Source organism: Herpailurus yagouaroundi, unplaced genomic scaffold, assembly GCF_014898765.1.
Source record: "Herpailurus yagouaroundi ecotype Mexico unplaced genomic scaffold, PumYag 142, whole genome shotgun sequence".
NCBI classification, from domain to species: domain Eukaryota; kingdom Metazoa; phylum Chordata; class Mammalia; order Carnivora; family Felidae; genus Herpailurus; species Herpailurus yagouaroundi.
The window spans coordinates 4,523,268-4,550,715 of NW_024412397.1; the positions used below are offsets into that span (position 1 = coordinate 4,523,268).

The 27,448-nt window shown below is 44.2% G+C and overlaps 1 protein-coding gene across 4 annotated transcripts in view; it reads right to left on the bottom strand.

Annotated features, from left to right (window-relative positions):
* Window positions 1-27,448, bottom strand: part of ZNF407 (zinc finger protein 407) — a 507,857-nt gene that overhangs the window by 471,844 nt on the left and 8,565 nt on the right. For all 4 annotated transcript variants that reach the window (XM_040478555.1, XM_040478554.1, XM_040478557.1 and 1 more), the window contains exon 2: window positions 3,435-8,155. In XM_040478555.1, the coding sequence (XP_040334489.1) occupies window positions 3,435-8,112 (4,678 nt within the window). In that variant the 5' untranslated portion in view covers window positions 8,113-8,155. The remainder of the gene's footprint in view (window positions 1-3,434; window positions 8,156-27,448) is intronic.

The following is a 27,448-nucleotide window of genomic DNA, read 5'->3' on the forward strand; positions in this document are numbered from 1 at the left end:
CCCCCCCCCCTCCCTCCCACCCCCATCAACCCTCAGTTTGTTCTCAGTTTTTAAGACTCTCTTATGTTTTGGCTCCCTCCCTCTCTAACCTTTCTTTTTTTTTTCCTTCCCCTCCCCCATGGTCTTCTAGTAAGTTTCTCAGGATCCACATAAGAGTGGATGTGTATTTATTCTTGAGAGAGAGAGAGAGAGAGAGACAGACAGACATAATGTGAGCAGGGGAGGAGCAGAGAGAGAAGGAGACCCAGAATCTGAAACAGGCTCCAGGCTCTGAGCCGTCAGCACAGAGCCCGACGCGGGGCTGGAACCCACAAACCGGGAGACCACGACCTGAGCGGAAGTCAGATGCTCAACCGCCTGAGCCACCCAGGCACCCCTCTGAGGTTTTGAAAGGGAAAAACAAAAGGGACTCTAGCTTTCTGGCCCCTTACAATTTTACCAAAAGAATCCCAAAGGCTTTTAAAACTAAAACTCTCCACCCAGACCTACACGGGCACTCTTTGGCATCAGTCACTGCTAACTGCCGGGCATACGCGGATGTGACGACAGCATGTAAAAAGCGATACTAAAACTTGATACTAAAACTAAAGAATGAAGTACGATATATAGAACCCATCATCCAATGCTTCACCACGACGGCCTCCATTCTACAACCCTCCCTACACACTGAACACTCCCTTCCGCCCTTCATTCCCTCATTCGGTCAATAACACGGGGGGGCCAGGTCCTGAAGGGGCCCGCACTGACCAGCGCAGAGACCGGCACTGACCAGTGCGGAGCCCCTGCTCGGGCTATGCTCAGAGTCAACAGACCACCTCACCTCACCACCTCTTCTCAAGCTGATTCAGCGTCTAAACCGGCAGACAGGAACTAAGTGCAACACTAGTGACCAGCTCTAGCCTGAGAATTTTTCAGCGAGCCCACACAACCCTCTATCTCCCTGCACGTGAACGTTTCCCAACAGCACAAGTGACCAGTGCACTCAGAGCACCAAATGAAGGGCTTCGGACAGTCTTCTAACCGAATGAGAAGTAACTTTTTTTCTCATTACTTTGTTATGAGAAAGTAAAGCTCTAGCCAGCGGAATAATGCAGGAGAGAAAATGCACCACTGTTTCCGGGCTCCTAATGTACTGGGAAAGGCAACACTGCCCTTCCTGGTCACGCCGATGACTTCACACGAGCAAAGGCACAGGAAAACTCTGGGGTGCTTTCTTCCTACAATTCTGGATAACCAAAACTCATTTATTTCTTAGAGTGCTGCTTTCATCGTGCTAAGGATGGGAAGGAAAGGCTACATGAAGTAGAGAGTAAATCACAAAATATGAAAACAGGGATTGGAAGAGTAAGTCTTTTTCCAGTTAACCATTAATAACAGCCCCTGCATTACTACTTCGCGGACATAAGCAAAGTATCAGAAAAGCAATTCATTTTCAGATGCCCCAAGAAAAAGACCTTGGATTAAAGCTGGGAGAGCAACATCCCCCGAAAAGTGGCTTGCAGAGCTGTAAGCGTGGGACTGGCATTGTGTCCGCAGGAAGAGGGCTCCTCCGTGGTGCCTGGGAACACGATAAAAATGTACTTGCTGATGAGCCCAACACAAGATGTTAAAAAGTACGCTAACTTTTACTAAATGTTAGAATCAATGATGTAACTTATATAAGTAGGGTTACTTTGTCACATATTGATGGTTACCTCACTTTCACATCCACATTAACTTGATTTTAAATGCAATTAATACATATAGTCAAGGAAGACTAATGGACTACATTCCGCACTTAACCTAGTGGACGTTTTCAAATGGCACAAGTGACCAGTGCAAACCTATTTTGCATTGTAAACGACTAAATAAATCTTAATGGATTAAGAATGATCAGCTATCAACACACAAGGGAAATTAAGTGCTGAAATGCCTACATTGATTATTTTAAATTATTAGCCTTACTCTGTTCTTGAATTTGTATGCTTTTAGTGAGCTTTAACACATTTACAAGACTTATTGACTATAATTACAAGAGAATTCAAGTAATGGACACATCAATTATAAGCAACATGTCTTGACCAGACAGTTGCATAAAGAATTCTAAAAAGAGGTCCATTAGCATCTTTTTCTGAGTTTTATTCCGTTTTATCTGCCTTAAGAGGGCATGTTGAGGAAGTACACACCTTCTACACACGTGAACAAGCCTGATTTCTAAAAGCCCTATCATTTCACAAAGCCAGCTGCAAGCACAGTGCTGATAGAGGTATTAATAATGCGAACAAATAGTATTTGGATTTACTCCCGACAACAGCTCCCCTCTAGGAAGAGTCAGCACCAGGAGCACAATGTTTGTATTTACCTAGATTAATCTGACGCAGGTTGCCCTGGTACTTCCTTCAATGAAAAACTTTTATCTGCCTTTAATCTCCCTAAACTAGCAACGTTTCACACTCTTTTGTCTTCCTCCTTGTAACCATGCACTAAGTTTCAAAAACTGCACGAATTTAAAGTATAGCTTTAATAATAAGCCATTATTTAAAAGTACAGTAAAATAAACCTTACAGTTTTAATGAAAATATGTTCATTGAAATGTGAATTTATTATTCAAATCCACTCATAAATTCAACCATGAAGACAGAACTTGTCTAAGCAGAGCACAATGATTTAGAAAAGCTGTCTATTTAAAATAAAGAATGTATGGCAGGTTTATAGAAACAGTGCAGTGAATTTTTACATAAATTTAGAACAGTGGCTTATGCATTTTTCCACACACACACACACACACACACACACAAAGTTTAAAAAAAAATTTTCCACCCAAAATTAAACATTAAAATGGAACACTACATTTGACAGAGCAGGGACTGAATCAGGTGCTGCCTGCGTGAAAACCAAATCCCCATAACATAGCAACTTTGGAAAGTGTTCACTAACTGTGACCCTTGGAAGGAGAATCTTGTTGCCTGGGAGTTACACTTTTTGAAATAAACCATCTGGCAATGAGTAACTTTAAATCCCTAAAATTCCAAGAAAATTTGTATTATTTCATTCCTCAAAAGCCATTTAATGTGTCCTCTGAAACACACAGTGCCACTTGGTAAGTAAGTACCTTGGAAAAACCAAACGAGGACTCAGAAACAACTGAAAAGCTGTTCGGAGAAGGGAATTTAACAAAGGCATCAGAGGGGCAAGGCTTCTTGATGGAACGAAAAGAAAGCTGTCAAATCACCTGCCTTGGAATCACTAAGGCTTAATTAACTTTGGAAATGGTAGGCGTCAACGATGACTTATGGCAGATGCCCAGAGGGCCGCGCAGCGGGGTGACGGGAGCCAGGTGGAAGGTCGACAGGCAAACGCCCCGAGGACTCCACGTTTGGATGGGACCAAATGTGCCAACTGGATCATGCGTTCGCACTTTCTACGTAAACACAGGTTTGCTCGCACGTACGTACCTGTGTGAGTGCGAATGTGCGCCAGGAATGCCATCGAATTGCTACTTCGACACATCTTCCCACAATACTTGCAGACGTTCCCCTGGTTTTCTTCTCTCTCGCGGTTGATCTGCTCAGTGTCTTCCACTATGTACTTATTCACCTCCCGAAGCAGCTCTTCGTGCTGCCCTTTAATATGGAGAAATAAATTCTGCTCTGAGTCAAAGGGCTCCGTGCACTTGACACATTTGAAGGTGGCCCCTCCCTCCGGAAGCTCCTCCACACTGGCCTGCTCGTTCCTCAGATGACCAGCACTAGCCAAGTGCTGGTGGAGGTTGCTCTCGGTATAGAAGGACTTTCCACACAGTAAACAATGAAAGTGCTTCTCTTTCGTAGGGTGCTTCATGGCTATGTGCACATTCAGTCCGCTCAAACCATCTGCTAAGAAGCCACAATCATCACAACGAATTCGTGTGGATTCACCAAAAGAACTACCTTCACATTTCTTCTTTTTCACACCTTGGGCACAGTCTTTTAAGGGCAACTCACCGATCCTCACGCCTGTAGTTATGAGACCCTCTTCACACTGGTCCAACAACTCACCATCTTCAGGGCTCTTTATTCTTATTATGGAAGAATCAAACCGGCCAAAACTGTACACGGCCTGTCCTTTGTCATCAATGCTGATTATAGTTTCATACACATCGTTACTTTCAACTGTGCTATCAGAAGCCAGACCATCTTCTTCCAAGATAATTTTAGTTTCATGCTGGGAATTCATCAGAATCTCCTTGTTCTCTAGAACGGGGTCTTCTTGGGTACCATCTTTCAAGTCCTCTGAACTCTGCACACTTCCAACGTCGTTCTGACCACGGCTCTCCAGGTCTGGCTCCTGTCCCGTCCTTGTCATCACAACAGGGATGGTGCTTTCGGCCAGATGCCCTCCCCCTAAACCTCCAGGACATCCACGTTTGCTCAGGGTTTCACTTGCATTCTCGCCCACACGTCCCACATCACTCTCGCCACGCGTGCCTGGACCACCAATGTCATTCAGCATGCTGTGGCTTCTCTCTACTGGCTCATAATCCAAAGCTGAGCTTCCTGCATTTTCACTCTGAAATCTGCTCGGGGAGGCACAATCAGAGGAAACAGTAAGGGACACATCCTCGGGTTTCAGAGCTTTTTCCTTGGCAAGGGGCTGTTGGAAATTTTCACAGAAGGAATGCTCTTCACTGAGATTAGATTCATCTCCAGTCTCAATTTCTACTGAGTCGGGAGCACGGAGTACTTTAGCCACACCTAGATGAGTATTCTCATCCAAAACAGAACAATCAGCGGTACTTCTAGATTTCAGAATTTCTTCAGATGGTTGGTCTGAAATCACTTGATATTCCTCAGAATTTTGCTGATGCTGCTCGTTGGATATGATGATACTCCTGGGCACGTCTGCAGAACCTGCTTCCACGTCCGAAGAGTTCAGGTAAGACTGCCTTTTCACCTTGTGTTTCTCTGTGGCTGCATGCCTCGTCATCTCTCGACGGGTCACAGCGTAGTAATCGCACGCCATGCAATAAAAAGCAAATTCCTTTGTATGCTTCCGTTTTACGTGCAGCTCTAGAGAAGCAGAAGAGTGGGCACTAAACTCACAGTGTACACACTTATTATCGCTTACACCCGTAGCGTCCCCCTGCTGGACAGGGCCCTCCGGTTCCAGACACATCTGTTCCTTTTTATCAGGAAGACGGCTGTCAGCTTCCCCCTCTACAGAATGACACACACCTGCCACTTGGACTTCAGTTGGATTTCCACGCTCTGCTCCTGGCTTTTCTGAAACAGAGGCATCTGACTCAGCGGACTTGTTAGCGTGCTCCCCTGAAACCGCTGACGTGGCACTCTTTCTACAGGCTTCAAGGTTACCCCCTTCAGGGCCGACAATGATGTCTGAACTTTGTTTGCCCCTGGCTTCTACTTCTACTCGTCCTTTATGCTTCTTAGTGGCACAGTGACGCTCCATGTCTCCCTTGGTTACAGTGTAATACTTACACACTTTGCACAAGTAACTGTACTGGTGACTGTGCTTTCGTCGAATGTGAACAGTCAAGTTTGTGATACTAGAGGCCAAGAGACCACAATGAGAACATGTCCGTGAGATGTTACCTTTCGGTCTCCCTCTCTTTGGGGTGGCGGTCAAAGTGACCTCCCCTTCTTTGGTCATTCCGCCGGACTGTGACAGTTCCTTGGTAGTCAGCACGCTCTTTTCGAGGCAGACATGCTCCTGTAACTGTGCACCTTCCACGTGGCCTTCTATCCTGCCATTTCCAGAAACACGAAACTCCTCCTTTTTATCGTTTGCACCTATACACACCCTTTCAATACATTCTTCAAAACTCAAGCCGATGTTATTTTTCTTGGCATTTTCAAGATGCTTGCTTCTCTTAATGTGCTTCTCCATGCCTTCTTTGCTCAACGAATAAAGATTACATGCTTTACACAGAAAGTGGTAGTCCTGACCATGCCGGAGCTTTATGTGTCTCGTGAGGACAGTGGAAGACCTTGTTTTATAAAAACACTTCTTACACTGAAACTGAGGCTTACTGGAATGCCTGACTTCATGTCCATGGCTCACCCTGGACTTAACGGGCTCTTCCTGAGCTGCTTTACCGGACTCACTCAGAGGATCTCTTGTATTTTCTGATTCTAAAGTACTTAAGGGTAAAGACTGTAACACCAAATCACTGTTACGCGGTTGAGAAGCCTCTGGCTGAACCAATAAACGAACATGCTTCTCAGTTGTTCTGTGCTCCTCCAGGTCCTTCTCAGACAAGAAGAAGAGACTACAAGGAGTACAGACAAAACACATATTGTGCTTTTCCTTCATGTGGTCTGTAAGACCTGGTTCGTTCTCGGAACTAAACGAACAGCGCTGACAACGGAGGACACTGGCGGTGTGCTGGTGCTGGTTGTCGTACAAATGCTTGTCCGAGTCCCTCCTCGACGGGCTGGAAAAGTCACGCTCCTGGCAGCGAAGCTTCACGTCTCCGGTGGGGCACCCCTCCCCACGGGTCTCCAGCTCCGTCCTTTCTGTAGCTACTTGAGCACAGTCCGTACAAGGACAAGTCTGCTGGGCGGCAGCTGGCCTCGCGGCGGGAGAGTCCAGGCAGCACGCGAGGTGGGAGCTTCTTCTGTCCTGCTTCGGGTCCCGTGTTTCTGGGGAAGTCACACACAGACTGTGGACACCGCCACTCGCTTCTGCGTGTCTGGACGCAGACTCCGCGTCACCCGTTCTCACTTGGGTTCTCAAGTGTTTCATAAACACCCTCTGCGCATCAGTAGTTGCTCGTTTACTAATTCCTAAAAGATTAAACCTTTTCTTGGCCTGGCCCTTTAAAGTAAAAGTGCCGCTTCGTCGACGGAAGCTACCGCCCAACGTGAGGACGTTTCGCTCAGGTCTTGGTCTCGAGCCTGCGCTGATACCGTGCGCTGCCTGTAGGCTACTTCTGGAAGATTCCACTTTATCTAAGAGACCCTCTGAGCTGACCAGAGCTAACTTTTTAGTTTTACTTTGGTTTTCAGGATTTCGAGCTATGCCGAGAGAAGTTACATTTTCTTCAACAATCCCTACTGTTTCTGACGAGGGATCCCTGGACAGCGTCATTTCGACAAGCAGCTCACTGCTACTTCCGCTTTGCTGAGAAAGGCCCCCTCTGAAATCTTTAAATTTGCTTCCAACGTCTCGTAATCCTTTTGAATCACTAGCCTTTGCTACTGGCTTAGAAGCTCTCGGTTTCACGCGAACACTTTTTGTTCCCATGGAACAAGGTTTCTTGGGAAAGGGCTGTTTTGTTAAGATCTGTACAAATCCTCCACGAGCAGCAAGATTCTGACGCCGGAGGTGTGTTTTGCCAAGATAATGTGCATTCAACAGGTTTTCTTCCACGCACTGAAAGCCGCAGAGATCGCAAGAAAAGACCCGCTGCGGCCTGTGGGTCTGCCGGACGTGCGCGTGCAATGCCGCGCTGCTCTCTGCTTTGTGGCTGCAGTGGCAGCAGGCGTGTTCCCCAGGTGGCTGCAGGTGACACTCAGCATGCTTTTCCAAGTCAGTGCAGGAGGAAAACAGATGACCACATACGTCGCACTTGAAAACCGTATCTACGTTTCCAACAGTACAACCGACACTCATCTCTTTCAGGGGCAAAGGAGATTCTCTTCCCGGGTCAAGGGAAACCATTTCCCGAGCAGACTTTTCTTCGGTGTCTGTTTTCGGAGAAACAGCATCAGTGGTGCTCAAACTGGGAGGCGGGGAGAAGGCACTGGGGAGACTCGTGCCTCCATCGGGGCGTTCATTCAGGAGGGTCCCCTTCACTGCCTCACCCAACGGGACGTGCCCTTCGGGGACCGTGCTCTCAGAAGCTTCCAGCCCGCGAGCGCCCCGCTCTTCACGCTTTAGGTGCTCTGCCTCGGCCGATAACTTCATTCGTTTGGAAGCATGTTTATTCCCATCTTGCCCCACGGTGACGCTGCCGAGGTTTGAGGATTCTGAAAAACCTCTCTTGCTTGTGGAGTTTTCAGAGGAATTTGCTACCGCATCAACTATGGGCCCACAATCTACATCATGAGATGAGACATGTCTCGAGTCTCCTGCTTCTTTGTTTGCATTTTCATCCTCATCGTTCTCTGGCTTCTTCTCAGTATCCATCATTAAGAAGGTCCTGCGTCAGGGCGGCTCACTGGGCACTCGTAACCTGCGGAGAGAGCAAACGCGGCGTTACACCTCAGAGCGGAAAGAACACGCACACGTTAGTCAGGCCACCGGCAACATGAAGGGACACACTGAACGGAAAAGGTACCACAGCATCAAGATTTCCTTTCCGTTGAGATGAACTTGATCCCACGTGTGATCCTTACGAAGACTGTGAAGTCAGACTCGGGGACACGGTTGACGCAGGAAGCGATGCCGTGGCATCTCCGACTGAAAGTGTTCTCACCCAGCTTGCAAACACACTCCCGTGCTTAATTCTCTTGACCGGTATGTTTCGGTTTACTTGTTTGTAAACAGAGAAGCCCTCTTGTCAAATTTCTCTCCTGTGAACCCGCCCCCCCCCAACCCCCATCTGTGAAACACATTAGACCAAACTGCTGAGAGGCAAGCCAGGAAGTCGGGCCTTCCCCTCGGTAGCCTCCCAACAGAAGCCCAAGCCCCAGGGTAAAAGGAACAGAATTTAAGAACAACTGCTTCCTCCTTCCCCCCTACAGCAAAGAGCCTAACCTTGACTCTCTAAACATATGCTAATTAACAACATGCACATTCTTCTTGCCGTCACTGTTCCAGCTCAAACCCGCCGCCAATGAAAAGCCACTCCTGTCCCCACTGTCCGTCACCAGTTTCCTCACCTAACAGGCCTGCTGTACCTTCTGAAGGTTAATGGCAAACGGAATGTCGGCAGGGGAGCAGGATTAATGAAGCAAACTTTGGGGGGAGAAAAGAATTTCACTGAATAAAATGCTTTAAAATCAATAATATTGATTTTATTTTTCATTATGCTATTTAATTCAATTAAAACATATCATTTTCCATTTACTTTACACCAGGATTGGAATTTTCAGCCAAATGCTATTTGATTTGATGTGACTAAAAAACCATCACATATTATGGCCTCAAAGCTAATGATAACTATTTTTAACTATTTTAACTACTTTTTTCATAACAATGACAAACCAAATGAAGGCTGTTGCTTTGACTCTGCTAAAAGTGGGGAATGAATAAATAAATACACACACCCACACACACACATCAAAAGCATGAACAACAGAAGAAAAAGTAGCTAAATTGGGCTTTATCAAAATTAAAAACTTCAAATGACTATATGCTTTAAAAGCCACCCTCAAGAAAGGGAAAATATAACCCATAAAATAGATAAAACATACTCCAAATCAACGGTCTGACACAGGACTTAATCCAGAATACAGAGAAAACTCTTAAACAACTCAATAACAGAAAAGAAACTCTAATGAGCAAAGGAGAATATACATTTCTCCATAGAAGATACACAAATGGCCAAGAAGCACAGGAAAACAGATTCTCCATCAACAGCCATTAGAGAAATGCAAATCAAAATCATAATCAGTCCCATTGGACACTCATCAGGATAGCTAGAAGCCCAGCATCAGATAATAACAAGTGTTGGTAAGGATGCAAAGAGAGGACACCCCCGCAATGTTAGCGGGGTGTAAAATGGGATGTCACCCTGGAAACAGTCTGGCAGACCCTCACGAGAGGAAACACGGAGTTACGGAGTAGTTCCGATACAGCTCCTCAATCCTGTCCCAGGTGCATGCCCAAGAGAAATAAGCCATAGGTCATCGCAAAAACATGCATAGAAAGGTCTATGGCAGTATTATTCGTAATAGCCAGGAGGTAGAAACAACCCAAGTGTTTATCAACAGATTAAGGAAAAATAAAACGAGGTACACCCACATCCACACAATGGAATATTCAGCCACCAGAAGGAATGAAGAACTGACATGCCCACAGTTCGCATGAACCTTGGAAATGCTAACCGTAAGAAGCCAGTTACAAAAGACCACATATCCTTTGAAAGGAAATGTCCAGATTAGGCACATGTCAGGTACAGAAAGCACATGAGTGGTTCCTTAGGCCTGGGGGAGGGACACAGCGGGTGACTGCTGAAGGACCCAGGGTTTCTTTTTGAGGAGATGAACATGTTCTAAAATGTACTGTGGTGATGGTCGCACATGTCTGTGAATATACTTAAATCCATTAAATTACAGTGTAAATGCATAACATGTATGGTGTGTGAATATCTCAACAAAGCTGCTTAAAAATACACAATTTGTCACATATAATCTACGATACAAAAACATCTTGTATTTGTTATTGTATTACAGCACAGTAACATATAGTTTTATTACAACTATAAAGTATTTACCATGTCTCCAGTATGTGATCCAGAAAATATAAATTAAGAGGTTAATAGATGTTTAGGCAAGAAAAACATATCCCTAGTCAAATACGTTTAGGAAACTCTGGTTTGAACCAAAGTTTCTTTACCACAGGATTTCTCAGCACATATGCATTTCCCAAACCAGTTTCATTACAGAACTCATTGTTTATAAAGAATCAAGAAACCAGTGGTTCCAAGGGACCTTTTAGGAAAGGGACAAGGGACCTGTAAATAAAGCATTGGCTTTGCCATTCAACCTTCACAATTAAAGAATAAACAGAGGGGGGAAATGAATCATGCATCTGTTCCAAAAACTTCACTTAGTGCCCACTACATGCCAAGTGTTGTTGGTTGTAGATACTGGAATTATAGCAGAGAATAACACAAATTCTCTGCCTTAATTGTAAAGGGTAAGATGTTTGTTTGTTTGTTTGTTTGTTTGTTTGTAATGGAAACATTGAACATCCCTCTTCTAGAACATCCTTTTCTAGTCAAGAAGAATCACAGGGACCGGATTTACTCTCATGCGTGAAACAACCGAGAAAGAAAAAACAGACAGAATCTCTGAAACAACAGCATAAGACTTTGGACATCAGCAACCAAGGGACAGCGATCCCTGAGAGATGAGATACAAACAAGGGGGGTCCGAATCCCAGCTTACTGCCTGGAGAAAGGACTCAGGCCACAGCACAGGCAGGGATCCCAGACAGGGCCCAGGAGTCTTCCCACAGAGTGGACAGGCAGCTAAAGTCTGCAGGGCAGAGTCAGAGAGAGCAGAGGCACCAGAAAGAGAAGCCCAGAGACCTTCAAGGGGTCCTTCAAGGGTGCTCCGATCGACACAGACAACATGCCATCTTTCCAGAAAATTGTCCCTTGCCCCTCCCACTCACTCCTTGGTAACTCCCCCTCCCTGAGGCAACCACTGTCCAGTATTCCATAATGCATCAGTCTGGCCTGTCCTGGATGTTCATATAAATGGAACCAGACAACAGGCCTTTGCGGGAAGGAGAGTCGGCCTTTTGCTCAACACAGTGTTTTTGCTGCATGTATTAACAATGCATCCACTTCCGCGCTGAGCAGTATCCTGTTGTATGGAGACACCACGATTCTGTTGATGGGACACCTGAGCTGTTTCCCCCTTCTGCGGCTATGGTGATAAAGCTGCTCTGAATATTCTTGTACAAGTCTTTTTATGAACATACATTTTCATTCCTCTTGTGGAAACACCTAGGCATAGCAAGGCTGGACCACGGGGACCAACGTGCACGCTAACTTTGTGAGAAACCATCTGACGGACCTTCAGAGTGGCTGCACTGTTTTGGACAGCCACCAATGTCAAGAGTTTTGACTGATCCACACATTCTCACCGATATTTGATGCTGTCAGTCTTTTAAATCTAAGTCATTCTAGTAGGTGTGTATGGTTTTAATCTGCATTTCCCTGACGACTAGTCATGGTGCTGAATACCTTGCAACGTGCTTTGTGAAATGTTCATTAGCCTTCTGCCCGTTTCTTACGTAGGTTGTCTATTTTCTACTGAGCTGAGGGGTTACTTATGTGTTCTGAAGATAAATCATCTGTCAGATATATGTCTCACAAATATTTTCTCCCCTTTCATTTTAGTAATGTTTTTTGAGAAGCAAAAGTTTTAAATTTTGATGACATGAATTTTTTTCCTGTTCTGGTTATTTTCTGTCTCCCCATGATAGAAAGTAAGGGCATGGTTTATTTTTTCCACCCTTATATCCCAAGAGCCTAGAACAATTCCAAGCACATATGAGGTACTAGAATAAACAAATACCTCATTGTGATATAAGAAAAGTCTCTTTTCTAAGTATTTAGAGATAAAATGAAAAAAGTGTGAGAGACACTTTAAAACAGTCCAGGAGGGGGGCACAGGGAGGCCATGTCCGGATAATAATGAAGGCTAGATGACAGTGACGTGGAAACTCAATACACCACTCCATCAACTTTTGTATACGTCTGTATATGCATGTGTTTGAAAACGTCCGTTACATACTTTATGTTTAACGGGTTTTAATGGTTTGTCTAAAGTGGTATGAATTCCCTTCCTTTCAATGTTGAGTCCAACCGTCTCCTCCTCTTCCAACACCACTCTGGCGCACCACTGCCGCCTTCACTGTGGACACTGGAGGAGTTTCTTCTCCAGAAGCATATGCATTCAAGAAACACGAACTTGGGGAGGACTCACACACGTACATCTAATCAGAAGGAATGTTCTAATGATGGCACCTGACTAACACATTTTTGAAGACACAAGAGTGACACCTGCACTGATATGCAGAAGCACAGTATTGAGACCCTTTATTATCTTCTATGTAAGGGCTCCAAAAACTCTAAAACAAAAGGAGAAAATATTTTTATACTTGCTATTCCCCAATTAAATAATGCAACATCTCATTGCACCGAGAAAGAACGCCAAACACTCAACAAATACATACTGAGTGCCTAGCACAGGGCAGGAACTACCGAGCTCCAAACGCGATCTCTGCCCTCGCCAGGCTCGTGTTCTGTTAGGAGCCACGTGACACACACGCCCAGGAACTCTAACACGAGACCACATATGAACACGGGCGACAGGAACTAAGACCGAGAGCTGTACAAATGAGCAAGGGAATCCTGTGCCAAGCAGAACATTTGGCCAGAAGAGCAGAGATATCACTTGCGCTAAACCTTGAGGAAACAAAAACTGCTGTTTTCTTTTTCTGACAGAGCAGGCAGGAAGGGTGAAACACTCAAGAGGAAGAGCGAGATTCGGCAAAGCCACTCCACACCCGAGACTGCAAGCGCGCACGACCGTCAGCAGCCCGGACAGCCACGCCGCTGGCTCTTGCCTACACAGCGGCAGGAAACAAAAGCAGAGGACCCACCAAGAGCACGTCGCACAAGGCTCTGAACTGAGAGTTGGAACGTATTCAGTGGTGTCGATGGGAAGTCACTGGAACACAACACTCCTTCCGGATGATCACTGTTACAGAATGCAGGACGCATCACAGGTAGAGAAATTATATAGGCAGAGCGCATTCCAACAGCCCATAACCAGGATGACGTCAGGGCAAGATGATTTAATAAATATCTTCAAGTGATCTAGAGGGGATTAAACAGAAATTAAATGAAAAAGAAAAGCCTTCATCAGAAAGATTATTAGAACAAGTACCAAATCGCCAATGGAGATGGGGAAGAGAATTCAAACCTCACCCAACTGGAACAGTTTAAGAGCTCATTTTTCTGGAGGCAAATTTCACTCATTCACTCCACAAACATTCATTGAAAGCCAACCAGAAAGCATCTTTAATTCTCTCAGAAACAAAGCAAAGCAACAGAGTGGCTAGGGGACTCACTGCCAACCCTGAGGACAAGTAAGGCCTAACCTTGGTTTCTTCTGAAAGATCTGGTACTTGTCTGCAGAAAGAAAATGAGTCTCAGTTATCCTCCCAGAGTAAGGGTTCAAGATTCAGAAGTCCTGGTAGGTGTTTACACTAAAGGAATGGGATATATTATTTAACCAAATCTTCTTAAAGCATATGTATCCTTGGGGCGCCTGGGTGGCTCAGTCGGTTAAGCATCCGACTTCGGCTCAGGTCATGATCTCACGGCTCGTGAGTTCGAGCCCCGCGTCGGGCTCTGTGCTGACAGCTCAGAGCCTGGAGCCTCTTGAGATTCTGTGTCTTTCTCTCTCTCTCTGCCCCTCCCCCGCTCACACTCTGTCTCTGAAAAATAAACATTAAAATATATATATACATATATATATGTATCCTATACAAATCCATCAATTACCATTCAACACATATCCTCACTGTCCCACAAAGATTTTCAAACAGGCAATTCCATTTACAGTATCTATTCATCCAGATTCTCAACTAGTTCCTTGACAGGAAGGAAGGAAGGAAGGAAGGAAGGAAGGAAGGAAGGAAGGAAGGGAGGGAGGGAGGAAGGGAGGAAGGAAGGGAGGAAGGAAGGAAAGAAGGATGGATGTTAGGAAGGAAGGAAAGCAAGCTGCATGTAACTTTATCATCTTCAATTTCACTCACCGAGAATCTGTCATGAAAGAACATTCCTGCTCTAACCGAAAGACTCCCTGCTAAGGTTGAAAATTCTTTTAAAAGTTACAAGAGAGAAATCAAAACAGTCCTTTTTTTTTTTTTTTAAATTCATATACTTTTAAGAACAAAATAAAACAAATCAACAGCAGCCTTCTGATGACACCTGGTGGCCAGTGCTCACAGGAAGTTTCTTTCACATTTTAAAGAAAGCACTTCAGGAACTATGGGAGAAACCGAAGTTATTGGACCATCTTTCCTGCTTCCTCTGCCCGCCTTGGGCTATACTCTTCACTCAACCCGATCTCTTCTGCATTTCCCTCTTCGTCCCTTTTCTTTTCTGATGAGGACGCGTTAAGCGAGCTTGAGCCAGGCTCGTGCATGCTCACACTCTTACACACGAGCTCATAGACACGTTCTCACCGCTAGGACTCTAGAAGCCAGCTCTCCCTGCCCCCACCCCACGGCATCTCACCCTTCACCCCTCCTGCACTCACCCCATTAGTGGTACGAACAGTGTGGAGCCAGCAGGTGTTGGCACCAGGCCAACAGGAAAGTCACAGCGGGGGACACGTGTGTGCAGCACGGCAGGTGCGCACACATGTGCACGTACAAAAACTCCCAACGGTCTTGTGACCTTTCCCTTTGGGGAGTTCAAAGAAGGATGAGCTGCAGAAGTCATTAAGATCCTACTGTAGGGACTGCCTCCTCCCAAAAGGACAGGGTAAGGCAGGTGAGACTTCCTACAAGCCTATTAGGAGCTGAGTGTGACAGGAATAAATGGAAGCCAGCGGACTACTCCGATCTCTTCCAGCTACTACTTCCGACTGGACTTTTTACTGAAAAGAGCAGTCTTACCATTATATATTACCTAACTGAACCAGGTATCACCAAGCCCCATGTGGAGCTGCAATCTGTAACAGAGACCACAAGACAAAGTATCTGATCCTACAAAGAAAAAAGTCACTTTTCTATGAAAATGCTTATAAATTGAACGAACTCTTCCTTGACAACAGAGTATAATTTAACAGCCTAAAAACCATTCACGAAGAGAACACCTGAGGCACCTCACCACGAGGGATGGATGTGGACACAAGTTGTGGTTTATTCACAACTGGACCAGTGCATGAACACCTCGGTCCAGGAAAGCCCGTGTCCTCAATGGCCAGAGAACAGGCTACAGCGCGTTCCTAAGAAGTCAGCCTGTAAGCGTGCCCATTTCCCCACCCCCGTGATGCCTGCAGTGGTTTACAAAGAGTCCACACACCCTGACCCTCCCTTCAAAGGATGAAACCTAATTCTCTCCCCTCAGCGTGGGCTGGCCTCGCTGACCTGCTCACATCGGCCACAAAATAGTGGAAGAGAGAGTGTCCGATCGCGGAGACCAGATCACAGAAGGCAGAAGCTTTCTGCGCGCCCCTCTCCGGCACCCCTGTGCCCAGTGCCAGACAGGAACAGGGGGCTCCTTCCTGCCGGCTGAGGAGCGGCTCCTCCGGCCCCAGGCCACACTGCAGAGGACCGCAGCCCCTACAAAAGCCTGACTGCTAGAGAAACCCAGGGCCAGAACCTTCCAGACCCACAGAAACCGTGAGTAACAGATGCTCGCTGCTTTAAAGCCACTGAGTTCTGACAGAATTTGTTATATAGCAATAGAGAACTAACAGAATGCCCTGCCCTCTCCTGCCCACCTCGTCAATAGCCGGGGCTCAATTTCAGCCTCTTTCCTGTATATTCTCTATATATTTCCTTTCCTATGTGCTCCAACCTTTAATAAGAATCTTCTGTGCTAGCACAGTAAGATTAAGGAACACAGGAGGAAATCAGTACACGTTCGCGGAAGTATACTGTTTGAGAAGATTTCAGAAGTTTACTCGGCTGACAAATACACACATGCCTCTTCCGCTACCAAAAGCAGATCTGATACAGCTCACAATGCAACACGGATATAAGAGAACCAAGAGTTATTGAGGGCTAATAAAGAGATAAGGTACAGTTTTAAATTTAGATTTGTATGGAGTAAAAGAAATGTCTTAATGGTTCCTGAAAATCCTGCTCATTTTGGATGAAGACATCACCCATCTTTAGCTAGCAACCACACCAGAACCAGCAGCAGCCATGCGTTGCTTCCCAGCGGGGCTCGAAAACGCTAGCAGCCAACTCCCAAGAGTCCCCGAGCCTGATGAGGCAGCCCCCGCGGTGAACACCCAGAGAGCCACAGGCCACGTGACTACCTCCTTCCCTGGCAGGACATATCCAAGCTCAGGAGACCTGGGGGCCTCTGGCCACAGGGCTCGTACCTGATTAAGTTCCATCTCCAAAGCATCTCACATACCACGTTTAGCGTGATCCCAGAAAGAACCTTCCCCTGCCAGAGTGTAAGGACACACTGAAGCCAGGCAGACTGGAGCCATGTGATCCCCAGACCAAATGGCAGCAGTGAAGTAAAACTATCAGATGGAAAAAAAAAAAAAATCCCACTCAAGTCAGAACAGAACTTTGCAGGGGACACCCATGTTCTATTTCAAATACCCAATTCAATTTTGCCTGAGTTACAAATTAGAGTATTTGCTTACTGCTTAAGTTAGAGCTAAAACAATCACTAAAAAACCCATATTGATAGGAGATCAAACACAGTGAGCACAACAGAAAAAAAAGACCATCATCCCTTTCATTACCAAAGATTCCCACCTTTCCAACACTATTTATGAAAACGTATTTTAATACATTTATACTAGTGCATTTATATCACTTTTAAGTGATATAAAACAACAAATCATGGGACAAAAATAAACTATTAAAGTAGCTCAGCCTTCTTACCTGGCTATTTTTTTTAATCTTCCTACACTTCAAGTACGATTTTCCAAATACGTTAAATTGATCTAGTAATAAAGTTAATTTTATGACGATCTTATATCAACCACCTCTGACAAATGCATCTTTTTGTAGTCGGAAATATTTTACACAAAAAGTTAAAATTTAATATATCTTTCAGAAAGCATTTTTAAAAATCAATGCTTGTTAGAATTTCCATCTAATTTTTTAAAATTTATTTTAAAGAAATAAAATTCTTATTGGAACAGGAAAACAGGATAAAAGAAGGGAATGAAGACTCCATGCACAGAGAATGAAAAAGTTCAATGCCATTAAAAGCAGACACATAGGACCATCGGTATCTTATGCCATTTGAAAAGGTTGTTTTATTATCAATGTAACTAATCACAATGAAACCATCTCTTACAACTAAAGACATTATAATGAATTTTCTTTACAACTACAGAGAAATGGGATTTGCTGTTTCACATCAAATAAAACAGGCTGTATAAATTCTTCTTCCTATTTATTGTAAAATATAATTTCATCTATAAAATCAGTCATGAAATATTAAAACTGAAACAACAGAATTTATGTCCTTTACTTAATTTAGTTTAAACGGTCTATTCACTAAAAAAAAAAAAGGAGAGGGAAGTACACGTGATGAACCCCTATACTTTCTCATTAAGTGTCTCCATTAGACGCTTTATTTTCCAGAATTTATAATGCAGCCGTAAAAAAAGCATTCCATGATAAAAGTTAGTATACTTTCCCTAAATTTGCCTTTTATCTTTTTCAAAAGGCAGGAGAACGAAGTACATGGCACGTGAAAGCTGAGGAAAGAGGAGAATAAAAAGAAACACATAATCCATTTGCACTGAATGTTTTAAACATCAGTGGACAAGAACATTAAAGTTCAAGGGACGAAGCCTTTGTGCGCATCCCAAAGGCTCCAAGGACAGGTGTGGGACTCGGGGCAGCCACGGAGCTTTCCCAAGCCTCAGAGTCCGCCTTCAGAAGGTGGGGGAAGGGCTAAGAGTCCTAAATCCAACAAGAAGCCTCTGGGTGACAGCAAGGAGCTACTCAACGCCAACAACAGAAAACACACTCTTAGGAATGGATTTTTTTTTTTTTAATTCCAGCAGAAACACAGGAAGAAAGAGGGGATTTCCAAAATGCAAATCTTGGGGGAATATAACAAAAAACATCTAGAGACACATTCCACAGAGTTTGTGCTTAGACAGTTTTATCAGGTCCACTGAGAAGAGCTGGGATACAATGGCTCATCAAAGAACTGCAGGGAAAAAAGACTGAAACTATTAATTTTGGAAGAAATCTGGAAAACACTGTAATTCCAAATGTCAATAAGCTCAGACACGATATAAAACTATCAAGCCCCAAGACATTTGGAATATAAATTATTAGGTATAAAAGACGTGAGTGCTAAGAAAGTATATTTAGAAAGGAGAAAAACCTTCAGTATTAAATTTTCTAAATGGATGTAGTTCTAACCAAGTTCATTTATATACCAGAGTGAACAGTCTTCTTCCTCTAGGTGGCAAAATTATAGGTAACTTTTTTTCCTCTTCCTGGCATCTTTCTATACTTTCTAAAATATATTACCTTTGGGGGGTGGGGGGGGGAGACTGACAGAGAAGTTTAAAAACAATCTCTACGTATGGTTGAAGTAATAGAAATTGACAGCCACTCTCGAGAAAAGAAGTCCTAAGATAGAAATGTATTTATGACTGTGGTTCTTGGACTAAACTCAGAATCAAAATAAATGACAGGAAATTTATGGGCGGCTTATTGTAATAGAGACGTTTGGTGAAACACTCAGGGACACCAAGAAATTTACCTGGGGGGGCAACCTGGATGGCTTAGCTGGTTGAGTGTTCGACTCTTGATTTCAGCTTAGATTATGATCCCAGGGTGGTGATCTAGGCTCAGCGCTGAACATGGAGGCTGCTTAAGATTCGCTTTCTCCCTCTCCCTCTGCCCCTCCCTTGTGCACATGCATGCCCCCCCTTCTTCTCTCATAGATAGATAGATAGACAGATAGACAGACAGATAGATATATAGATAAAAGAAACTTCCCTATTGCTCAGGGACCTCATAGTGACACTCAAGAACGAAGGGAGGCCAGAAACAAAACACTGACAGCACCTAGGTCTCGACCTCTAACACCACCTCCACTAAAAGGAACCTGGTCTCAAGAAATGGCAGATTCTAGGGCTGGGGCAAGGTAGCTGTACAAGATGAGCTTGGAGCATTTTATTTATTATGTCAAAAAATGGAGAAAAGTTTTTTTAAAAAGGATGTGACGATACCCACCCCCCCAACCCCCCATCACTGCAGCTGGAAGCAGCTCCTACTGGCCAAATCTGGGACAACTTGAGCACCAAAATAATGAAGTACCATTAAAGATACGAATGGATAAGTCCATATGGATAACTGGGAAACAGACAGACACATGGAACCAATGGGCCAAAAAAGTTGGCTCTGTACATAGTAGGATGCTGAGGGCCTACAGGTAAATATGGAGGGAGCGAAGGAGACAGAAAATCATACTGGCAAAGATTACATCAGGCAAGAATCATCATTGGATACTAACTCTAGGAGGCATAATTTTGATGTTAAGAATGTTTGAATGGTGTTAAAGCATCTCCCCACAAACTGTTTATCAGTTGCAAAGGAAGAAAAAAAAAAAAAAAAAACTCAGTAATCGTCCAGTAGATAAATGGACAACACCTTGCTTGGGGCAGGGGGGCGGGGTGATAAGAATTAAGATCCTCAATGCAGGGCAGACAGACATGGTATACCTCCAGACAGAACACCCTGAGAAGGACAGGACAGGACACCCACCTTCCCCACCCCCGCATCACTGCAGCTGAGAACACAAAATCTCCAGTTAATCAAGAGGAAACAGACAAATACAAAGTGAGGAATATTTTATTTTAGAAAGAAAAAAAAAAGTGGGGAGGACTACATTCTTCACCAATGTCAATGTCATAAAAGACAAACAAAGACTATGGAAACATTCCAGATTAAAGGAGGCAAAGGAGGGGCGCCTGGGTGGCGCAGTCGGTTAAGCGTCCGACTTCAGCCAGGTCACGATCTCGCGGTCCGTGAGTTCGAGCCCCGCGTCGGGCTCTGGGCTGATGGCTCAGAGCCTGGAGCCTGTTTCCAATTCTGTGTCTCCCTCTCTCTCTGCCCCTTCCCCGTTCAGGCTCTGTCTCTCTCTATCCCAAAAATAAATAAACGTTGAAAAAAAAAATTTAAAAAAAAGGAGGCAAAGGAGACAACTAAATCCAATACCTGTTCTCAGACTGGATCCTGTGATGGCAGGAAAATGCTATTAGGACATTTTAGGTCAACTGACAACAAGGACTGTGATGATTAATCGTATGTGTTAACTGGGTTAAGGGATGACCAGATTGCAGGTAAAATGTTGTATCTGGGTGCATCTGTGAGGGTGTCTCCGGAAGGGATAAGCATTTGAATCAACAGACTGAGAAATATCACCCTCACCAATGTAGGTGGGCATCACCCAATCTGCCGAATGTGCTGAATGCCTACGTACAATAAAAAGACAGAGGAAGGGCAAGTTTGTTGTTTTTTTGGTTTTTTGCTTGAGCTGGGACCCATCCTCTCCTGCCTTCACAGTCCTGGGTCTTGAGCTTTCAAAATCAGACTCAATTAAACCATCAGCTTTTCTGTTTCTCCAGCCTGCAGAAAGCAGAAGGTGGGATTCTTGGCCACTGTAGTCCTATGAGCCAACCCTTAAACCCCTATAATAAAGCTGCTCATGTATACATGTACTACATTTATGTGTATGTACGTATATGTACATATACGAATGCGTGCACCCTCTTCTGTTTCTCTGAAGAATCCTGACACAGAGCTTTGTACAGAGTGGTTCTAGAGGAGAATATTAAGGAGAAGTTTTCTGACTTGGTTCTGGGATTTCTAGAATTGGCTCTCTAATCTGATTAGATTGAAAGACAGGAATGACGGTTTTCAGTATAAAGACAGAACTTATATTTGGTCCAAGATAAGAACTGATTACAGGTACACAAAATATCTACATTGGATACTCGTAATCAACCATTTATGTGAACCCAAGAGCTAAGTGACTCTGTATATGATACTTACTAACATTCTGGAAAACTAAGGAATAGAATGATTGGTTGGTTGGCTCTAATGCTGCTGGACAAGGTGATGAAAGAGATGATGAGCTCAGGGAGTCAAATTCCCAGCTCAAGCAGAGCATAAATGACCTAAAGCTTCCAAGTGCGCCCTGGAGGAAAGCCTGATCTAGAGCTGCAGGGCTGACAGTGCTGCTTATCAAATGCCTTCTGTGGTTCTGTGACTGGCTAGATCAGAAAGCAAGCCGAATGCCCAGCCTCAAGGGGGTGCACTGTTACTCTATGGACACCAACTGGGAAGGACCAAGGCCCTGTAAGTTGGGATGGGGACATGCAGGAAAACCCTGATAAAGCTGGGGATGTGGAGTCCCTAAATTCTGACAAGTATTCTTTGCGAGAAGAGGTCTCCACAAGGCCAAGAGTCCCCTCATGCCAGTTCCTATAACAAATCTCGTATTTTATGTACGTATACTTAATATGCCATTGGTTCTGTTTCTCTGGAGAACCCTGATATAAGTACCAATGTAAATTTATAAAACTAAATACTATAATTATACAAGGGAATATCCTTATTTCTAGAAGATATACAGTGAAGGATTTATGGGTAAAGGGTCATGACATACTTAATTTACTCTTAAAAGGTCCAGGAAAAAGTAAGGGGTGTGTGTGTGTGTGTGTGTGTGTGTGTGTGTGTGTGTGTGTGTGTATGTGTGTGAAGAGAGAGTGAACACACTCTCCAAATTACCTCCAAATAAAAAGTAAAGAAGAAAAGAAAAGAAAAAACAAAAAGCTGAGCTGGTTTCATACATATGGCTTACAAAGACCTTGCCCCATCTCCAGTAACTGTCAGGGGGTCAAAAGATTATAAAGCTACTTAAAAATGACAAAAATCACTTTCTTAGACTGGAAAAAAACCCTTACTAAAGTTCCCATAAAGCAGTTCCCATAAAGACTCCCAGGAATCCAAAAAGCTTCACCTCCATCTGAGGGTCAACTGCAAACTAAACCCTTCCCAGTGCAGCTGTGTCTCTGTAGTAAAAAGTTTTAACTCCTTTGCCATTAGGAAGAAACAAAAACAAAAACCCATTTGTTGGCATCTTTCTGTCAATTCCTGTCCACGGCTGTTCCCACAGCAGCCTTAAAAAAGTCCTGGGAGGCACCAATGCAAACAGAATGTCCTACGTCAGAGGGGCGTGAGGGCATTTTTCCTACTGCTGGCAAAGCTGGTCAACGTGTGTTCAATCTTTTAAAATTCCAATGGCATCAACCAGCTCCCTGCAAAAGAAAAACGTTTCCTCGTGTCCCAAGCAAACGGATGCAAGCTGGCACACACATGAGAGTTCACCGGCAAAGGCATGACATGAAGAGGCACACGGTGAGGACATGTGGCTAAGACGCGTCACGAGACTAACGTCCTTCTGTCTGGTCAGCACCGCTTCCATGTTCTGTCCTCGGACACCTGAGCTCTGACTGCGGCATCTAGTCTGATGCTCTGTGACCAAGGACCACACGCAATCGTACGTACTTGTGGATTCCTTCCTTACCCTGAAGGCTCTCTGCAGATTTCTAGCGATTCGGTATGAGGTACTATCGTTTTTCTGGATCTTGTCTTAGCTCTCACCTAGCAAAACTGCCTTTCCGTTTTCACGTCTCCCTCTGAATCCTCCTTCTGACTTCCATTTTGCTCCTTTCACTAAACTTCTGCGTCTCTTACGCCTCACTCTCAACTACTTACTATAAATGAGGGAAGGTTAAATAATCCCCAAACTTTATTTAAATGATTGTTCTTGGACTACTTTAATATATCTCTTTTGTTTTACCTGATGTGGTACAAATTATGAAAAGAAACTCATTTGAAATCCTGTCACCTTTCCTTTATTTTTCTTGCCTGCTTTTATCTATCCCACCTACTGATATGGGTGTTGATGAATTCAAAAAATAAAAAATAAAATAGGGGTAAAGGAAGCCAGGAGAGGAAACGGGACTATATACAAAGCTAGACTCTTCAGAAAGAAAACCAAAAAGACTAAGTTTCAGTTTACTCAATGTCTACCGTGCGAAAGACTCATCTACAGAATTCTCGAACACTTTAAATAAGAAGCTCCCTTTTAACCTTAAAAAACAGATATTCAGAACAAACTTAAAGTATGAATTTGCACACCAGGAGACAAACTTATTGAAGAGGCTAAAAGTTAAATGATGTAAAAGTCCAATGTCGTCAGTAAATTCTAGAACTTTAAAACCACCTGAGAGGGGGGTGAAGAGGCGCGTGGGCACTTCCTCAGCTGCGAAGGACGAAGGACGACGCAGAGGCGTCCCTTCCAGCAAGCACCGCCCCCTGCTGACAAAATGTGCCCGCGGGTGGCACCTTACCTATGCTCAGGTGAACACAAGAGGAGGGGCAGCCAGAAGCAGAGGGCGATGTGAGTCCTGTCCCCACTGCCCTTCTTTCCTCGCAGACCGGAAACAACTTAAATCTGTAATCTGACGGTGCTTCTCAGCCCCTTCCAAGGCTTCTTACCCCCGTATGCCCTCGGGCTGGGGGGTTACCATCACGTTCCTTCTCCACCCAAGTATCGGTGTCTTCCGGGACCTCGCCTTCCTTTCTGCAGGCCCTGTGGCCACTAACTCTAGAAGACTATGCCTCACCCTGCTTGCGGACGGTTGAGACACACTGTTCTCCTTATCCCTCGGTGACAAGCAACAGGCGCAGACTTAAGCAAACAGAATACTGACCTTCTCAATAGGAAAATGCTGCAGCCAAAGCCCCGTGAGACGTCGTGTGTCTGCTAGTTTCCATGTGACCTCACTTACTCCTGTCCAAATCTTATGGATGTAGCACTGAAGTTACTAAAAAATCGTATTTCTCACGTGAACAGTATTTCCCAAATGTGACAGAAATATCACTAACGGCACTGTAAAATAAAGTCATATACCACAAGTGAGGATTTTTAAATAAGTTATGTATTATTCAAATGTGTACAGGAAGAAAACAGGACCACCCTAGGACTCCGCATGTATTAACACATTGCTTCTTATGACAAGGCCAAGTTAAAAAACGAGATGAGATTAAAATACAAGCCCAGGTGAGATAAAATATAGCAAAAACAGTGAGGAAGTAGCAAATGACTTAACACTAGAAAAACTGCATCACACCATATTCATTTACTAACGTTTTAATCACATAAATTCTAAGAAATCAATAAAAATGGTAAGAGTAGGGGCGCCTGGGCGACTCAATCAGTCGCACATTCGACTCCTCACTTCGGCTCCGGTCACGATCCCAGGGTCGTGGGATTGAGCCCCTCGTCAGACTCCGCACTGAACGTGGAGCCTGCTTAGGATTCTGGCACCTCCACTCCTCCCCTCCCCCACGTACGCACATGCGCGTGCTCTCTCAAAAAAAAAAAAAAAAAAAAAAAGAATAAAAAGTTAAGAATTCTCGGCTCCCAGTTCATTTTTAAACAAGAATGCTCTGACAATCAGTCCCTTCCTGTCATTGACAACCTTCCAGGTCCTTGTCATCGTCTTCATTTACTAACGTTCGCATGTGAGTAGCCTCCTTCAGATCAAACCTCTATGAAAATACTCTGGTCTGATAAGATGCCCTAACTCTGTACTATTACGTTTCTACATTGTAGGGTTAGAGAACACAATTCCGTGGGAAGGAAACCAGTTCTCTGCATATGTCTTCTTGATTTGGAAATCGCAGCTAGACCCAAACTAACATGAACCCAATGCCCTGACACCTTAATTTCTATAAGAAATGGGCTTTAGAATGGGTCACGTGCAGATACGGAAGTGTGTATCTTGCTCCTGTAAACTTCTGAGGCCAGTGTCCCTGGGCTGCAGGCAGTCAGCTCCAGGCTGATTCCAGAATCCTGGCTCCCTCCGTGGTCAAGGCCGGCCTTCGAGCTTCCTCATGCCCTGAGTTTGGCTGACAGAAGCGAACATGCTTGAACAAGGCAGCACGCTTGCTTCTTCGAACCCTGACTTCAAGGCAGCACCCACCACTGGACTCACACTGCGTGGCTGGCAGGGAGTCTGAAGAGTGTGACCTGGAACCACACAGCTCTCTCTGAGCAAAGAGAACAGACTGGGGGGGGGGGGGGGGCCCAGCCAGTCCCGCCCTCTCCCACACGCCAATCCAAAAATTATCATACTGCTGAGCATCTGACCATTAAGGAAGGCTTTCAGTCTACAAGACTTACAAAACCCTGAGACATATAGCTATCCCTGAAGAGCATGCCCGCGGCTATTACTTCCACACATGAAAACCAAGGGAATTACAGACAGGATCAATCACCTACAAATTCACCTAATCATCAAAGTTTGAACTCTTGGTCTTACCGACAGAGAGACACTGATTAAGAAGTCTGGAGTGAGGACAAAAGTCTGCAGTTTTAAAGAGCTCCCTGAGTGATTCTGATGAGCCAGATTTGAGACCTACTGGATTAAAGTCCCTCCTACCTTCAAAAAAGCGAATACAGACTTCGCATGTATCTACAAGACCTGGAGCTGAGGTGCAGGGGAGGAAAGAGAGGGGAGAGAGAAAGCTGAGCCAGGAAGGAGAGCAAACGTGCTGCACTAAATGGGCCATCCCACAGAGACCCCCAAATCATTTGCCTACGTCATCATCCGCCATGAAGAACTGCAGTGAGGGGCGCCTGGGTGGCTCCGTCAGTTGAGCACTGCACTCTTTGTTTTGGCTCGGGTCATGATCCCAGGGCTGTGGGATCAAGCCCTGCGTCAGACTCTGCACTGAACGTGGAGCCTGCCTGGGATTCTCTCCCTCTCTCAAAAAAAAAAAAAAAAAATTACTCTGAATGTCACTTTTAACAAACACTGCCTCAACCTATACCTATACCCTGAAAGCCTAGGGTATTAAACACCACCTATGTGGAAAATCACATAATGGACCCAGACGATTCTTCATGAAAACCATCTGATCTCATCTTTTGAAAGACAATAATTTCTATTAGCTCTCCTTAATGATCTAAATTTTCTAAGCTATTTTTAAAAGTACATTACCACCTTAGTTTAAAATCTAATGGCTTTATAATTATATGCACTCTTATAACTATGAGTCCTCGTTTTATAATAACTGATCCAATAATTATATATCAAATTCTGATCCATAATTTACAATCAGCAGAATTCATATGTGAATTATACACTTCAGAAGAAGTAGCTTATTGCTTCTTCTAGGTTTAAAACACAAAGTTTCCATGTATTTAGCAGCTGACGAGAATGCTGGACTTCGGTTAAATTAGATGATTGCACTGATATAACTCTAACTGTGTTAAACAATGTTTCTTCCCAACTACACTTCTTATTACCCTACTTGCATTTATTTAGTACTATCTGGGACTTTGTTGCGGGTTTTTTTGTTTGTTTGTTTTTTCAGGGAAGAAAACAGCACAGCATGTGAGAGAAAATAAAAGATTAGTATGAACATGAAACACCGTGAAAAGCACCAAGAATTAAGACTGAGATGATGTATCTTCAGCAAAATGCAGCAGGACTAGAAAAGCTGAAGTATCTAAAATCTGTTTTAAGAAGCCCGTGTTCTTCATTTGCCCATAAGGGATCTCTGACAAGCAGTACATGTGTCTGAAATGCAGACATTCCAACTATGGAAGGACTCTCATGGGCTGTCAACTTCTGAGTGAGGGGCTGACGCTGCTAGAAAGTATGACATTACATAATTACAAATGTTTGACAGTTCTCCTGGTTTAGACAGGAGACTAAGGAGACTTTGTTATCAAACAAAATTAGTCGTGCTATTTGGTTCTACAGGACATGTCATTTGACTCAGGGCTTCTAGAACCACATTTTTGTTTTCCCTATACTTGTTCATTTCAAGGAGTGACTGTCATACCATGATGGCTTTAAATAAGGTTTTCAGTATAAGCGATGTTTAAGAAAAAGTCCTCATAATATAGGATAAATATGACAGTCAAAAAAATTATCAAAGGTTAAAAAAAAAAAAAAAACAGGCAAAGGTAGATTTCCCCAAAGCTCCCTTTTTAGCAACCAATTACCCAAGCAAA